At 39.5% G+C, this 17,258-nt stretch overlaps 1 protein-coding gene across 5 annotated transcripts in view; it reads left to right on the top strand.

Moving 5' to 3' along the window:
• mecp2 (methyl CpG binding protein 2) overlaps positions 1-17,258 on the top strand; it is a 30,955-nt gene that overhangs the window by 630 nt on the left and 13,067 nt on the right. For 4 of the 5 annotated variants that reach the window (XR_005609495.1, XR_005609493.1, XR_005609494.1 and 1 more), the window contains exon 1: positions 1,922-2,211. The exons of the other annotated variant lie outside the window; for it this stretch is intronic. Coding sequence is in view for 1 of the 4 variants with exons in the window: in XM_031759185.2 (XP_031615045.1) it covers positions 2,180-2,211 (32 nt within the window). In the remaining 3 variants the exon portion in view is untranslated. Of the gene's footprint in view, positions 1-1,921; positions 2,212-17,258 lie in introns of those variants that run through there. 5 annotated transcript variants of the gene reach the window in all.

The raw sequence follows: 17,258 nt of genomic DNA, 5'->3' as shown, positions 1-17,258 counted from the left end.
CCAAGACAATCGTTGGCCCAGATAAGACATATATCATCTCCACAGTGTGTCCCCTGGGTTCTACTTCCAGCCCATGTCTGACAGGCATCCTCATCAGATCCCCAAACCATCTCTGCTGGCTCCTTTCAACTTTAAGGTAGCAGCTCTACTCCAAGCTCCCACCAGATGTCATCTCTAAGGCTAAGGCCCAGACACTCAAATGAAATCAAATCAAATTTTTATTGTCACACGACATGTGCTGGTTCACCAGTACAGCACATACAAGTGAAATTCTTGTGTGCAAGCTTCACAAGCAACAGAGGTATGCAAAATACAAATAACATAAGAACAAAGCAAAATATAAGAATAGAAATATGAGAATTCTAAGAATAAATGTATGTACAAATATAAGAATGTATGCACATTACTGAATAGGTATACCAAATATGTGTGAGTGTGTGTATATACATACACACACACACACATATATATGTATATATATATATATATGTATATATATATATATATATATACATATATAAAATAAAATAAAATATACTGGGGTTAGCAGTTGGATATTGTGCAAAAGAAATGGCCTATATGTACAGTATGGAGTGCATAATGTCGAAGTTCCGGTAAGTGAAGGTGAGGTGTCTATGAAGTGTTCAGCAGTCTGATGGCCTGATGGAAAAAGCTGTCTCTCAGTCTGCTGGTTCCGGACCGGATACTGCAGTACCTCCTGCCTGATGGAAGTAGTTTGAACAGTTTATGGCTGGGGTGACTGGAGTCTTTGATGATCCTCCCCGCTTCCCTCAGGCACCGCTTCCTGGAGATGTCCTGGAGGAAGGGAATCTCACCTCCAATTATCCTTTCGGCACACTGCACCACTCTCTGGAGAACTTTGCAGTTGTAAGCGGTGCTGTTGCCATAAAAGGTGGTGATCCATCCAGTGAGGATGCTCTCAATGGAACAGCGGTAGAAGGTCCTGAGGATGCGGGGGCTCATGCCAAATCTTTTTTAGTCCCCTGAGAAAGAAGAGGCGCTGCTGCGCCTTCTTCACTGTTTTGTTTATGTGTACTGACCATGTGAGATCCTCCACTAGATGTACACCTAGGAAACGGAAGCTGCTCACTCTCTCCACAGCAGCTCCGTTGATGGTGATGGGGGGGTGTGCTTCTCTGAACTCTGTGGTGAAAACCAATTTCAGCTTCTTTTATCTGTGATGTAATTCTTTTGGTCATAACCTCATCACTATAGGTGAGGATTGGAACGTAGATCGAACCGTTCAGGGATTCTTCAGCGGTCTCATTCTAGTGCACTTTGAGGAACATCCCGAGCCCAGGTCAGAAACTATCCTCCATGGCTGCAAACAGTCTGAGGAACCCTCTGTTTTCCTTCCTGAGTGGCTCCTTCAGGCTAACCAAAGGTTCTTCTGTCTCAAACTTCTCCAACATCCACACTTTTGCTTATTAACCAGCCAAACTCTCAGCTCTTCTAGCCTTCCAGTGCCTTTCCAGTGTTTCAGGACTCCCACAGATCAACTAAGCCCAAAGACCTTCTTTAACCTGACGGCTTCTTTCACTGTCAGCATCCACCAGAAAGTCCTTAGATTTCTGACACAACAGGCACTGACCTAACTTCTGGAAAACAGCTCCTTCTGAAGTGGAGACCTTGAGTATGCCTCCCTGTCTTCCGTTGGAATAGAAATTCTTCTGGAGGCGTGAGTTAAAGTGTAGATGTGTGCCAGAAAATATTTACATAAAATAAAGTGTAATAAAAAACATTACGAGACATTTTATAAAAGTTTAAGATTTGGCGTTTTTATTGTTTTGAACCATTTTTAACAGTGTATCTTGTAAACAGTTACATGTTTAATACTTACTTTAAATACTTTAAAATGTATTGTTTTATTTTTATATCGGTTTTGCATATATATTTTGCGTTACTGACGCTGATATTTTTTGACGTTTGTTATTTTTACAGATATATTCAAAGCGGTACGAGAACGTCTCACTTTGACCGTCTTCTCGCGGGACTACACCGCCCCTGCACCGTGCTGTTGACCCCATGTCGGAGCAAATCTCGCGGTGTTGGCGGTTGACGGCGGTTGGAGATGGAGTCGGAGGGGGCGGGGTGCAGCAGGAGGGAGCAGAGATGTTTGGAGCTTTTTTTTAATATAAAATTATTTATTTAAATAAAAATGGCCGCCGTGGAGAGCGGAGAGGAGAGACTGTAAGTGGCTTTTTACATTTATCCTCCCTTACCGTGCTGCCGCTACCGTGGCTCCGACGGCCGAGAGCCGTTTCTGTCGTTTGTTTTATCGAAGTGAAAGTGCGTTGATTTTTACCCCGGCCTGTCGCGGCGGAGCGGGGTTAGCAGGAATACGTCACCAACTTACTGCTCAGTCTGTACTTTAGCTGCGGAGCGGAGCTTAGCCTTAGCTTAGCCCGTCCTCCGCGCACTACCGGGCCGCTCCGACTTTACCACAACTCTCCTGGAAGTCAGGCCGGGGAGTATCCCAGCCGCGGCTTAGCGGCGACGGTGCACCCCTCCTCCCGCGCTCCGTCTGACAGGCAGGAGCTAACGGTTGCTAGCTGGTTAGCAAACACAGTGTTCTCATGAGAGGAGGGTCCGGCTGTTCACACTGCTCATCACTAACCCGGGTTAACCCCGCTCCCCAGTAACCTGGGTTAACCTCCCTCACTGCACTCGCAGCCTCCACCCACCCACCGACCCAAAGCGGGCTGAAACAGATCATTAGCCTGTTAGCGGCCAGCTGCCTTAGTGCCGCTGAGCCACACAGACACAGAGTGTCTGCCACTTTTTGTACGTGTTTATAACTGCAGGACGGGAGTAGAACCCATCACCCTGTGCGTGCGTGTGTTTGTGTGTCCCAGTTTCTTCAGCAGCTCACTTCCTGTTCCTCACCTCCACCTGCAGCTTCAGCAGCACCAACACTCACTGAAGCATTTGTCTCTCCACAGCTTCACTGCCATCATGCACTCTGTAAATGTACACACACGTAGTACATTTGTCAAAATAAAAACACATCAGTTTCCTACTCATCCAGGGGTGTGTCTAAAGGTTTGGGGGTTGGGTGCCATGCCCACCCCCCTCGAAGAAAAAAACAAAAAAACAAAAACATTCACAGGGCAAAACTGAAGCCCAGGAAGAGATGCTACAAGCTGCTGTTCTTCCAATGGCCACTTGAGGCTGTCCAAAAGTGAGGCCATCTCCTTAGAGTCCAATATTAAAATGCCAAACTTTACAGCATTCAAAATCATATTTAGACTTTGGTACAAAATACATTGTAGACTTTTATGGATAGTATCCCCTGTCATGATTTTTTATTTTTTGTAACTGTAGGGTTGTTGTTTTAATAGTCAATTGTATTAATTAGCACATATTAGCACCCAATTAGCACTGCGTGATAAATTGTCACTCTTTTATCTATATAACACAGTTTCTGGCTCACTAAAGTCACGATGGCACTAGTCAAAAAGCTAACATTCGTGCTTCAAAATAGAGAGTCTATAATTTATGTGTGTCTCTGAAAATAATTTTTCACTACTGTGTTCTCATATGTACTGATTTATATGGAAGCTCATTTCTGCTGGTGGAAAAAAAAAAGCCAGGCAAAGGTTTAGTTTTTTTTTTCATCATTAAGAAATTTGTGTAACTAATATGAGGCCTGAGTTTGAATCTGCCTTGAGGCTATTTAGTGTGTGTCCTTCTCTTTCTCCTGTTTTGTCTCTACTGTAATAAAGGCTAAAAGCTATACACATGTATATATATATGTATGTATGTATGTACAGGGCTCGCAAAATCGCTAGCCCGACATCCCGGGGCTAGCGATTTTTCCTGTCGGGCTACCAAAATCTATCTCAGCCCTGCCCGTCGGACTATCATAGGAAGGAAAAATATGTGTCAATGCTTTTGCATTCTTTCGCAAACATAGCTGGGTAATTATGTCATTGGCATCGAAGAGTCACTGTCAATATACGACATATTGAAATCGCGTTTGAATTAGCGCTTGTTTTTTGCTTTCACTTTCACTTTGCGATTGCGCGAACGGTGTGTAGAGAGCGGCAGCACTGATTGGTGAGTGACAGATTAATTGCGCACCAATTCCTCTGGCATCGTCTTATCAATCGTTAGCTTACTATTCAAACATGACAATTGAAATCTCCTGCAGCAAGCTTAAACATGTCATAGAGGTTGATTGTGCAGAGAATCGCTGACCGTTATGTAAGTACATGTGTAAAAGCAGATGGATTTATAGCCGGTATTTTAGTTCTGCAGAACCAAATAAGACAGGTCAGGGTGAAGAAGGGACAGCCAAAGAAAAGCCTACCACAAAACGGAAAACTTATGACAAATCAGACTATGAGGAAAAAGGAAAGCGCAGCTTTTTTGGTTTCATGGACAAAAGAATTTCTGTGGCTGGAATATGCTATGCTAAATAACATAATGTTTTGCCGGGTGTGTTGTGAGTTTCCCTCGATTTCTGAGTTGACAAGCGTCTTTGTTACTCGGACCAGTAATTTTAAGAAAGACCCCATCAGAACCCATGAGAAATGCAAGAAATGCATTGTTGCTCAGTCTGCAGTATCTTTCCCAGAACAAACACCAATTGCAAAAAACATACTAAAAATAAACCAAGCAAAACAAGAAGTCCTGAAAAAGCTGTTTAGAACAGCGTACTATGTTGCAAAGAGTGAACTACCATTGGCAAAATTTAGCAGTCTTTGCAAACTTCAAGAAGCAAATGGCCTCGATCTTGGTTCCACTTACCTCTTACCCGTGATTTCAGTGGAAATTTCAAATTCAGGATCTGACACAGACTGATTCATGTTCTACACAGTTCTTACAAGTTCATAGAAATTTCTGTTCAATTAGAACCAAATATTTGAATTGATGATTGTAATTTTTATACAGTTGTTGTAATTTGTGTTTTAACTATTTTTTGATTGGTGTTTTGTTTCCTTTACAATATTATACATTAAAGTATAATATTGTAAAGGAAACAAAGCATCAATCAAAAAATTGTCCTCTTTTTTTAAATTCGGGCTACTTAAATTTATTTTGGGCTACCAAAAACTGAAGAGTGCCTGCCCGAAGGGCTACCAGGGATTTTGAAATTTTGCGAGCCCTGATGTATAAATGAAAAAATCATGTGGTAATGCTAAGTGTTAAAAACTAAGTGGTTAGGTTTGGGGACAAAACAGTCACTGCTACTCTTAAAGATCTGTTGTCCCGGTTGCCATGTTGATGTGTTGTTTTGTATGGATAACATACATACTGCGGACACAAAATATACTTCCTATAGAAAGACTCTTCTCATATTTGCGCTAGCACAAAAAAGTCATGAACTCTTCATGAACAGACAAATTTCTTTCTCATGAATGTTTCATGTAACTGCCGTTTTATTTTGAATTTTTTCTAAAATTTTTGACTATGCTGATAACTTTCTATTACTATCCAGGAAGCTTTTATTTTGAAAATAGCCAGAGCGTTCTCACTCCCGGGGCGTAGCATGCCGACGTTTTTGTCACGTCCCGCGGCGTTCGTGAGGAACGCGAAAGGTGACCTTCTGCGTTCTGATGGTACGCCCCGGGTTATGGCTGAATTCCAGTGGTATGACGGTTCCGTGGTAATAGACGTTCCAGCCATGTATTCCAGCCCTAAACCTAACCTTATCCCTAACCCTAACCATAACCCTATTCCTAACCTTAACCAGCACAGAAATGGCATGAAATAGTGTTTTCTAAAGCGATTTGAAGAAAAAGAACGAACATGTGTAGATTGAGTCCAAACGGTTCTCATGTTTTCTCATTTTTCCGATCTCGTCATTTAGGAACGTGTTGGGTACCCGAAAGCGTAAAATGTTGACAATTTGTCACATAGCGTAAAATATTACGCTTAGGGAGTGAGAACGTGTTGAAATAGCACACGTTAATGCATACTTTTAAATTCCCAAAAGTAATTGGAGACACATTTAAAGTGGCCTGGTAAATTTCTGTAATTAACTGGAGACTTTCTTTTTGAACACTTTAGGACACTTTAATGCTTTATTTCAATATTCCTGTGAGTAACTGGAGTTTTTTATGTTAGAAAAATCACCCTTGGGATTTTATTTGGAAAATCTGACAAACTTCTGAATAAGTTCTATCTTACTTAGGGCTTGGCTGTAGATGTCTGTAGTGAGAGTCTGTGGTTGTCTGGCTCTTTCTGCTTACTCTGGTCACATCAGCTGGATGTTGAAATGTAATTCACCAATCAGGAAACGGGGCTGGAATAGGCTCTAATTGAATCAGCCAATTGGAATATTCAGTTTGAACTCACCAAATGACACCAATCGGACAAAAGCTAGACCATTTGAATCAATTAAAGATTAATTTGCTGAATCAGCAACCACACTAATTAAAATCATTCCCATTAAAAATGATATACACATATTATTGGTTCAGTAATTGTAGTCCAGTAATGTAATATGTTTGTTTTTGCATAATGAGAACTTTTCCAATCTGTGCATGAAATATAATTCATTTGTTAAAGTTGTATAATGAGAAATGTCAGTCTGGGAGTATTTCTTACTTGTGCTAATGAAAAGATTTTCTGACATTCATTTATGTGGACCGGCTTTGTAGGACTTTACATGGATAACTTGGAATTATTGTCATAACAAAAGAACCAGCGTGAAAGTAAAGTTCACATTCAAGATAAACTTTAAATAAATCCCGGATCAACAAAGCCTTGAATGTTCACCCACAGTAGCAGAGGAAAAAAAGGGTCTTAAATAAAGTATTAAAGTATTGAATACGTAGTTTGATGAGTGAGTCACGGGATAAATACTTGAATCACTACAGTCATGGCATTTTACTGGTTGCAGCTGTAGTGCAACCAAAACTATGTGTGTCTTAAGAATTGTGTTCAGTGTTTAGGGATTTTTAGGGATTTAAGTTATTTATTTGACTTACATCTTACATGTTATAGCTGCAGCTAATGTTTCGAAAGGAGCTCTTAAGGGGGGGCAGTGCCACCCCATGCCCCGTCTCTGGACACACCCCTGGGTCTGAAGGCCCTCCAGGAAATTCTGAGGTTATGCACTTCACTTCCTGCAGTCTGATGTTTTTCTGCATCGAATTATGATGAAAAACACAGATGAATGCTTGAAATCAGTTCAACTGTCACACATTCTGTGGCATTTTTAAATAATTATTCTCAACTTTTAACATTTATTATGATCCTTGCTGAGTCAGCACACATGTATGGATGTTTTTTGTTGTCTTTTGCGTCTGACTGTTTTCAAATGTGAGAGTGAAAGTGCAACAAGGTGATAATTTTGTCTGATTTCAGGCTGCTTTTCTGTTGGCTCTCTATATTTGGTGAGTTCACCATTTCATAGTGCTGTGTGAATGTATAGTGACTCTTTATACAGCCTATATATGAGCTTGAAGTATCTCAAAATAACAACCAGTGTAGATGATCATGGTGTAATTATTAATTTAAGGAAAATACTGCTGTATGATATAGGGCTGGGCCATATTATACCTTTCACGGTAATGCCAGTACAATGTTAGGCAATGATAAGAAAATGAAATATCACGATCGAATATGGGTAAAACACGCATGCACAGTGCCTTTGTTTTCATAGGCACATTGCAGAAAAAACATGGTGGCAGAATGAGAAGGGTGAAAGCGGATCGTTGAGTGAAACAGATGAACCAGAATTAGTTTGTAGCTAGCATGGTGGTGAGACCAAAGACGCTGACTCAACAAACGAATCGGCGTAGCTTTAAATAGCTGCACCCCTTATGACAAAAGTAGCAAACACTGGGGGGAACTAACTAATGAACTAAATTAATATAAACAGCTGCTTGTTTAAGTAAAAATAAATTGATGGGTTTTTTTTGTACTAATAAAGTTGTAGAGTTGTAAAGTATTTTGTCACGCATCAATTACATTGTCAGTTATATCATTATCGAAAAATTTTCAAATATATATCGTGATAAATATTTTTGGCCATATTGCCCTGCCCTAGTATAATATAAGTTATGACAGAAATACACCTGGATATAAATTAATCTAGCTAATGTTGATCTGTCATGTTGTAACAGCATAAATAAAATGACCAGAGCAACTCCTAATACAGGGAGTAAGAAGAGTGAATCAGTGGATAATTTCAGACACAACCTGTGGGTCATTCCATGTCAGTTTACCAGGTGCCTCCCACCTGACCATCTCAGAGATTCCTGAAGAAGTTCCAGTGGAAATATTCACGTCTTAATAGGAGTTATGCAACATTCCCAACCCCTACTGTATTAGTTTTCTCAAAAGCAAAAACAAACAAACAAAAAACACCCAAAACAGTTTCATGGCATATTCATAGCATATTTACAGAGACATGTCATGACATGTCTCTGTAAATATGGATTCCCGGGAGTGGAGCTCAGGTTAACGTAGAAAGATTCCTTATGTGATCTCTGACAGCAGATTTGGAGGCCTGTGGAAACCCACAGGTTTGGAGGTAGGGGACTGATTTTAGTTCAGAGCTTCTCATATACAAGGCACATAATGTTCTTTAAATTGGTTCAAATTAGATGAATGTTTTCACAAGTATTAAAGCCTGAATATGAAAAAAACAAAAACAAAAAACCCGAGCGTATTTTCATTCCGTTTCAGTATGATATTCCTCAGCTATGATGATACCTTGTATCAAATCCAATGTAACAGTTATACAAAGAGCAAATTTCTGTTAATATTCAAATTCAGAATTTGCTCCTAATACCATATCATCTCAACAAAATATACAAAAATTAATATATATGTATGTGTATGTGTGTGTGTTTTAGGCCATGTCCACACTAATACGTTTTCGTTTGAAAACGCATCTTTTTCTCTCCGTTTTGGCCTTCCGTCCACACTGAGACGGCGTTTTTGGTCAAGGGAAACTGAACTTTTTCAAGACACTCTCCACAGTAGATAAATTTGAAAACGCTGTTTTTGCATCGCCGTGTGGACTGCGAAGATGGAGGCTTTCGAAAATGATGATGCATTTTAGTCATATGATGCAGTCATGTGAACAATTCAACTAAGATGGCGGACGACATTGTACAGCAGTCGTTTTGTTTGCTCCTAATTTTGACAGCCCTATTAAAGGTTAATGTCAGTTTGTACATGCTCCATATAGCTCCAGATAAAACTCGGCACTTTTCCTCGGCATTTCGCTGTGACTTTTCAAAGAGCCGGAAAGTAAATAAACGGCAGACGGAAGTGACGTAGGTCAATCATCTTACGTTTCACGGATGCGCAGTATAGGAACATAGCCTTTTCAGTGTGTATGAAAACGATAGTGTGGACGTGGAGCGTTTTTAGACGAAAACGCCGCTTTCAGATTTATCCGGATTAAAGTAGCCTTAGTCCCCAGGTTCGTCTCGGGTGCTGGATAGTTGTCTGTGTTAAGGGTAATGAATCCGAAAGTATTTGGACCTTTGAGGGTTTGATAACTTTCTTTACCAAGAAAAGTTTCCTCAGTAATTTTTTGTTCATTTATTAGAACAACAGTTTATCTCTGAATGTGTCTTTCAAAAACCTGAGCATTATAGAGGACATTGTAGGTTGGTGTCGTGTGGTGGATGGTGGTCTTCAAGTTCAGGAACAGACAACAGGTTCACATTTGGATTCCTGTCTGCTGTTCTGGCTCAATAGACAGTAGACTCAGTGAAATCACACACACTGAATTAGGGCTGGGTGATACAAGGAAAATCTAATATCATGATATTTTTTTTGGCTATATCACAATACAATATATATATCGCGATATGTTTAAATAACCTCCAAAAACAAATGTTATAAATTGCACTGGTATACTCATTCAAATGGATCATTCAATATTTTTTTCTACTTTGAATACAAAAAATTTGAATGAATTGAAATGTTTTATTTTAACCATTTTTTTAACCATCAGTTGCACACAGAGGTTTTTCACAAATGACAATACTGTGACAGTAAATCTAAAACTGACTGTAAAATATAAAAATAGTAATATAAAAAAATGTGGTGACCTCAAATTACAGAAACAAAAGTCTAGATAGTGACCATAGAAATGACTGACCAAGAACAGGTATCACAGCTGGTTTATTTAAGGTTTTCTTTGGCGTGTGGGGGGATGTTGACATTCGGAGTTTAAAACGTCTTTCATTTTGCAGTGGATGACTTTTCAATAAATAAATTCGTGGTGCTGCTATCTTTTGCGGCAATAATTTTAGGGCATGTTTTGCAAATTAACGCATTTTGTTCAACACTCTCCTTGTGAAATCCAAACGACAGCACATCTTGTTCCCTTGCTCATTTGAAACTCCCGCTGTTGCCATATTTTTCCCTATCTGGTAGTATATAAACATGCATGCTCAGTGCAGTGTGGGTAGCAAACTTTCTGGTTGGGAGGGGAGGACTAATGGTGCATTTGCAGCGTTTGGGAGAAAAAACCTCTGAATTACGGGCAGACAGTTTAATATTTCTGTGGCAATTTATACTCGATGTTTACGATAAAGCCATTTTAGCTGTTGTACGTGGAAAAACTCGCGATATGCCGAGTATATTCGATACATCGCCCACCCCTACTCTGAATGTCCTTGGAGCTGGCTGATTCTGGTTTCGTATGCCTGTTGAAAAGTCAGTAAGTAGGAGCTGTGTAATATTTCTTTAGATTCTTGGAAGAAATACTACCTTTTTTTAATCTGCGCACTGTTGGACAAGGGATGATTTTAGTTGTTCAGAAAAAAAGGTAAAACACTGGCTGTATAAAACAACTCTAAATTCTAGCAATAAAATAGAACGTAATCTAGAGTAATGGAATGATATTGAAAACCAGACTTTATTTAGCCTAAATGCTCAATAAAACCACACTGTATGTGATGACTTGCATTCCAGTGTCTGGTCAGCTTTTACTTCATGTCAGCCTTCGCTTTTGCCATATGGCATCCAGCCGGTTCTTTTTTTGACTCTTGTTATTTCAGCCTATTTGCATTATGTGGACTCAGCATGGTGTCATGTGACATGTTGACACTCCATTTCCACATACCTCCATACACCTTGCCTCCATTGCCTTTCAAACAGCCTGGTTGCCTCTGGTCCAGATATAGTGTTGTTCTGAAGTGTTGGCATCATGTCAGCATTAACAAACTATTCCCACCAACTGACTGCTGGAGGAACATCCTCGGTCTAGCTGAAGTCCTATGATGGGTAGCTTTTCCCATGCTTTTTCACTAGGCAGTGGCCTGTCTGCACTGGTGGTTTGCTCTACGTAAGAAAATGATATGTTTTTAACCTTGTTTGCCTTGTTAACCTCCTCCTAGTCAGTCAGGGCTTCCATGCGTCACATTCTCAATAGTCCCATCATCCAGCAACTACTTGATCAGACCCGAAAATACTTTTTAATTATTATTTTCTTCAATTAAGCGTTAGACCGAAGTTACAATGGAAATATAAACCAAATTTAGAACTCTTTGGTTGATGTCAGTTCATATTTAACAGTAAAGTAAACTCAAAGCATCTGGCCAATTTTATGTGTTTATTAATGTTAAAAGGAAAAAAGAAACCTCTCAGACGTACATCAGAATTATCGTTGCAAGCATTTCTACCTTTTGTTGTTCAGCTGATATCTGTCTACTTATGTTCACTACAGGCTGACTCATTCATCAGTATGTGAGTGAGGTTAACCAACATTCATTCCAGCTTCTATCAAAAATACCACAGCCTTATTGAGAATAATAATGATGATATTCATTTTAATTTTAAGGATCACAGAGTTTTTCACAGTTTGGATAGAAACAAGACATTTGAGAGTTTTCAGCATACAGTTCATATAAAGACATATTCATGTTTATATAAAGTAATTAAAGTAAAATGTGAATCTTTAAGAAAAGGCAACATATATAAAGTTAGTAGGGGTAATCTTAGATGCAGGCTAGTGCAGTTCAGTGACATGACATAATAAACACTGCAAAAAATATGCAAGACTAAATTTAAAAGACTCAACATCAAATAAATAAATTTAAAATGGTCTTTAAGGAGAATGAGGGGATCAGATTTTTAAAACCTTTTTGTAGTGTGATCGCTATTCACCAATCACAGGTTAGAACAGGTTTTCATGGCATGTAGGGTAAACAGTTTGTGTAGAGAGAAAATGACAAATTTTAAAACCATTTTTAAAAATGTTCTGATGATGGTTTAACTTTTTATTAGATAATTTTTATTTAGTTTTTTATGTTTCTGATTTTGTGAACAATGACCGTTGGATGGAAGAGGACATCTTGGCCCGGATATCCTCCAGCTAAACTGGGGGACCTAAACGATTGCCCTTTAGGGGTTAAGTCAGCAGACTAGCAGATGGATTCCCAGATTGCCCAAAGGGACCTAGAGAACTACTTGGTCCAAAAGCACTTTTTGTTTTTTGCGTTTACATCGCAGCCTAAAGCCCCATGAAGATCAGACTAATCAGTCAGCTGCTCAGACTTGTCTGTCACGTCTGAACTGAGCTTTTGAGAAACTCTTCAACACATTAGGATGTGAAATATTAAAGTTCTGATGGTGCTTATAGGTTCTTTGTTGTTGTTAATCACTTAAGATACACTTTTATTGTATAATTAGAAAAGTGTGATTGAGAGTTATCGGGAGTTGGATGCTGTGGAGGAGCTATGAGGCAAATGAGGAGATGAGGAAGGCCAAACAGGAGGGTTATTGATGTGAAAGAAGACATGCAGGTGGTTGGCGAGACAGAGGAAGAAGCAGAGGACAGGAAGTGGTAGAATGACAGGAAGATCAAAAAAGATTAGTTTTAAGATTACTCTTGTCTCATCATGGTCTTCGTGGTATCCATTCATTTATAGTTCTCTTCTGTTGTTATTTTCTTCCTGTACCTCCCCCACCTTCTGTCATTACCCAGCAAATACTTTAACACAGTCTCGTAACAGTTTGTGAAATACTTTTGACTACTATTGATTTGTGTGGTCTAATATGTACTGATTTATGTCCATGGTTGTTGAATCTCGATTATTACAGTTTGTGTTGCTTTGAGATAGAACTAAGCATTTGAGCACTGAAGCTGTACCAAAACAAAAGTTTCACCAAAGTGGTTTTTCAACCTCTCTAGACTTTCTAAAAAATAAAAGTTGCTATTATAAACACTGTGCATTTTATATCCTTATATCAAATAAAAATATCAAACTTTTGACCTCTTGCTCTTATCTTACAGAGGTGACTGTTAGCTACTTGCGCAGTAACCGATTTTAAAATGCTGACATTGTGATAGCCTGCACATGTTAAGTTCACCATGCAGCAACTGAGACAGAATTTTCACATGACGGCTTGACAACCTTTAATGTAAAGTTGTTTACATGAAAAAAATAACAGGTGTTGGTAATACTGAGAGGTCACTGTGTGGCTTTAGTAAGCAAATTAGTTGTCAGTCAAGTGTAGTGTTAAAAATAGACACAGGCCTTTAACTTCTTTATTGCAGTGTCGTGACTATCACAACCGTTCAACCTACGGTTTTTGACCAGGGACACACTGTTGCTGTTTGTCTTTAGTGTTCATGTTTCTGTTGTTGATCTTTCTTCCCCTGAAGGGAGGGACTGTGCAATAGGTTCCATTTGTCTGTCTGTTTGTCTGTTAGCAGTCTAGCATCCAGTTTTCAAGATATCATTTTCAAATTTTGTGTGGTAGTAGATATAAATAACAGCTCGAGCTGACTTAATTTTGGTGTACGTTGGGTCAAGGCCTGGGTAAAAACTTTATTTTACCCTCAATTTTTTTATGGATTGTCTTGAAACTTCACAACAGTATACTAGGCATTGGGGAACATGAGTACCTAGTACCTTGGCTAAGTATCTGACCCAGGTCAAAGTTTACCTTGGAAAAAAAATTAAAGAAACCATATCGAGTAATATACCATATGAAAGGGCATAGAAAGAGCTGTACAACACCCTTTTAATAGAGTTGCGCTCTTTGAGTGCTCATGTTGTTACTTCCTGTTTTACCCCTCAGTGTGTCATCACTGAGGTTGACCTCCCCTTTGTCAGATCGTCTGTTCTTCCTCATGCTCCTCTTTGTGGATTCTTGTTGGACTTTTACTCACTTGACTTTCAGTATTTTTGGATTTTCTTGGCTTGGCCTTTTTGGATGGCGTTCTGTTGTTTGCCTACCTGTGCTTCCTGTGCTTGGTTCCTTTCTCCAGCAAATCTTTACCATATTTTTTCGGACCATAAGGCGCACTGTGGATGAACGGGTCTGTTTTCATATATAAGGCGCACCGGATTATAAGGCGCATTAAGTGAAACAAAACAGTCAGATAAATGGTAAATGGTAAATGGCCTGTATTTATATAGCGCTTTTCTGGTCCCTAAGGACCCCAAAGCGCTTTACATATCCAGTCATTCACCCATTCACGCACACATTCACACACTGGTGATGGCAAGCTACGTTGTAGCCACAGCCACCCTGGGGCGCACTGACAGAGGCGAGGCTGCCGGACACTGGCGCCACCAGGCCCTCTGACCACCACCAGTAGGCAACGGGTGAAGTGTCTTGCCCAAGGACACAACGACCGAGACTGTCCGAGCCGGGGCTCGAACCGGTAACCTTCCGATTACAAGGCGAACTCCTAACTCTTGAGCCACGATTGCCCGACAAGATAAGTCAACCTTGACTCAACTCATTCTTCTTGCTTCCTCCATTTCCATACCATTGATTCATTAATGTTGAATTCTCTCACAGCTGCTCTATTCCCATGTTGTTGCAGTATATTAATGACTAACCTGGTATTGTGGATGGATTTATCTCAGTTGTTCTCCTGACTTAAGTTTGATCCGTTTACAGCATCCTGCCATGCGATTGCATTTGTTCCTAACCATCGGGAACCCCCACGTTAACTTTTATCGAGTGGGAAAAAGTTAGTTTTCGTCCTCCAGCTTCACTGTTTATATTATGCTAACATAGCTGTGTCGCTAGCGATCACTTAGGACATCATTATATACCAGCTAGCCCAACTTCAGTAACGTCACTGCTGTTTAGTTTTCTGTCTTCATTTATGTTGGAAGTGATAGCAGAGCTGTACGTCTTAATTTTTTCAGAAATCTCTCAGTCAGAACATGCTATATCATGTTTAGCTGGAAACTAGCGAGCTAACTCCCTGCTAACTTCTAACTCCGTTAAATTTAATAAATTCTGTTTTCATGGATGCCTGGATGTTAAACTTAATTGTTACACCTGGTAAAGCAGCAACACTGATCATTTTATTATAGATGAAACAATTTAGACAGTTTTTAATTCTCAGTGATGCCGCAGTGTTCGTTTGACTTTGGGACCTAAAGCAGACGGAGTTTTGGACCCAGATTACTCCGCGAGTCTCCTGACTGCGGTAGCCGTAATGCTTCGCCAATCCATCGAGTGGTGCGGCTTCGTAACTTACCAAAGTCGTACTAAAACATTTTTTGACAGATTTTTGAGCGCCGTGTACCACATAAAATCTATTCGAGGTCAGTAAGCACAACCAGAATTCATACACAAGGCGCACCGGATTATCAGGTGCACTGTCGATTTTTAAGAAAATTAAAGGATTTTAAGTGCGCCTTATAGTGCAGAAAATACGGTACATATATTTTACATCCGTCTCCTCATAAGTTAATACATGAATGTATAGACTTTGTAAACTATAAGTTTGGCTGTGCTGCAGATAATGGATCAGATAAGCTTTTACATAAATGTGATTGAAATCTGAATGTCTAATGTTTCTCCTTGCACCCAAACACAACACACAGATACTTTAATATCTTTATTTATATATAAATCTGTTTTTATATATATTAACATGCAGGTTTTATTTTATAGCCAGCAAAGACAAAGTAGGTGGTGTTACACAGATTTATCTCATTCCAGCAATTAACATTCAGAAACAGAACATTTGCACCCATCTGTACACATCTGTCAGGTTAAAGCAGAAGAGAAGGAGAATGTGAAAAAGAGGAAGTGCTCGTGAATGCAGCCAATATCAGACACGACTTGGCTATTACAGATTTCGGATGTCTCAAAACCACCTCAGAGCTTTTGTTTTCATGCATTCAGAAGTAATGTTTATTAATTTTATGAACTGAAGTTTTTAAATGACTGATTTAAAGTTTAAGAAAACAGGCATTTTGTTGGGTCTGACATTTTCAGTCTCAATGTGACATTTAACTGGAAATGTGAAGTAAACACCAGTCCGGTTCATCTTCAGCCCTCATGCTGCTGAAATAATCAATCAATACATAAATATTAATGAGGAATTCTGATTAGTCTTTTAATCAGAAGAGAGCTATCTGTCCTCTGCTGTCAGTTCCACCAGTGACTCTGATTTTGGTCTCTTCTGGTTTCTGTCAGAGTTTATTTAGTAAGGTTAATCTTGTTCCAGCTGTCAGACTTATGATGAGAAACAGCCTCTGCTCCCCGTTAGAAAAACAGGAAATCCAACTTCGTTTTGCACCAAATAAAGATGGTCGGTCAAAGCAAGACAAAAACCATCACAGTTTTATATAACTTTAACAACTAATTTGGTGTACTGAGGGAAGTGAAAACTGATTAATCTGCACTGAAAATGTGTGCTGCAGCTGATCCAAAGCTTTCTTAGATAAAGTAGTTGTATTCAGCTGAGCAAAGGGCACAAACTGCATCGTCACTTGTTAAGTTCAAGCAGCATCAGGGCGAGATGCACCGCTCATGTTTATCTAATCTAACATTAGATGTGTATCTCTTTTTGTTACAAAGCTACTGCAGTGGGTAAAAAACACCACAGTGACCTACAATTACTTAAAGACGAACCATAGCGTGAGTTGAAGACTTCCTGTTGGTGCGTTCATGGGTAGTCAGTCACTGTAACTCAACACTTCCTGCAATTGCTTCACAATCCGGTCTTTAAGTGATGACGTGATGAATCCTGCTTCTAGGCCCAAACTACTCTGCGTTTAATAAGGCTTTTGTGTTTTTAACATGTTTTAATGCTTTGCATTTTGTTCTATTTAATCTACAAGCCCCTAAAAACAGTCAGTGATCACTGTCGGCCTCTCTTGGTTTTTATTACCCTTATTCATTTTAAAGCTCAGTTTTTAAAACCTTACGATGTAACTACAGCCCAGCCCATGCAGCAGTGTATTAATAACTAACCTCGTATTGTGGATGGATTATCTCAGTTGTTCTCCTGACTGAAGTTTGGTCGTTTTACAGCATCCTGCCATGAGATTGCA

This window comes from Oreochromis aureus, linkage group 20 (assembly GCF_013358895.1).
Source record: "Oreochromis aureus strain Israel breed Guangdong linkage group 20, ZZ_aureus, whole genome shotgun sequence".
In the NCBI taxonomy this organism is placed as follows: Eukaryota; Metazoa; Chordata; class Actinopteri; order Cichliformes; family Cichlidae; genus Oreochromis; species Oreochromis aureus.
The sequence above is the reverse complement of the archived record's forward strand: the minus strand, read 5'-3'. Positions and strand labels throughout refer to the sequence as shown.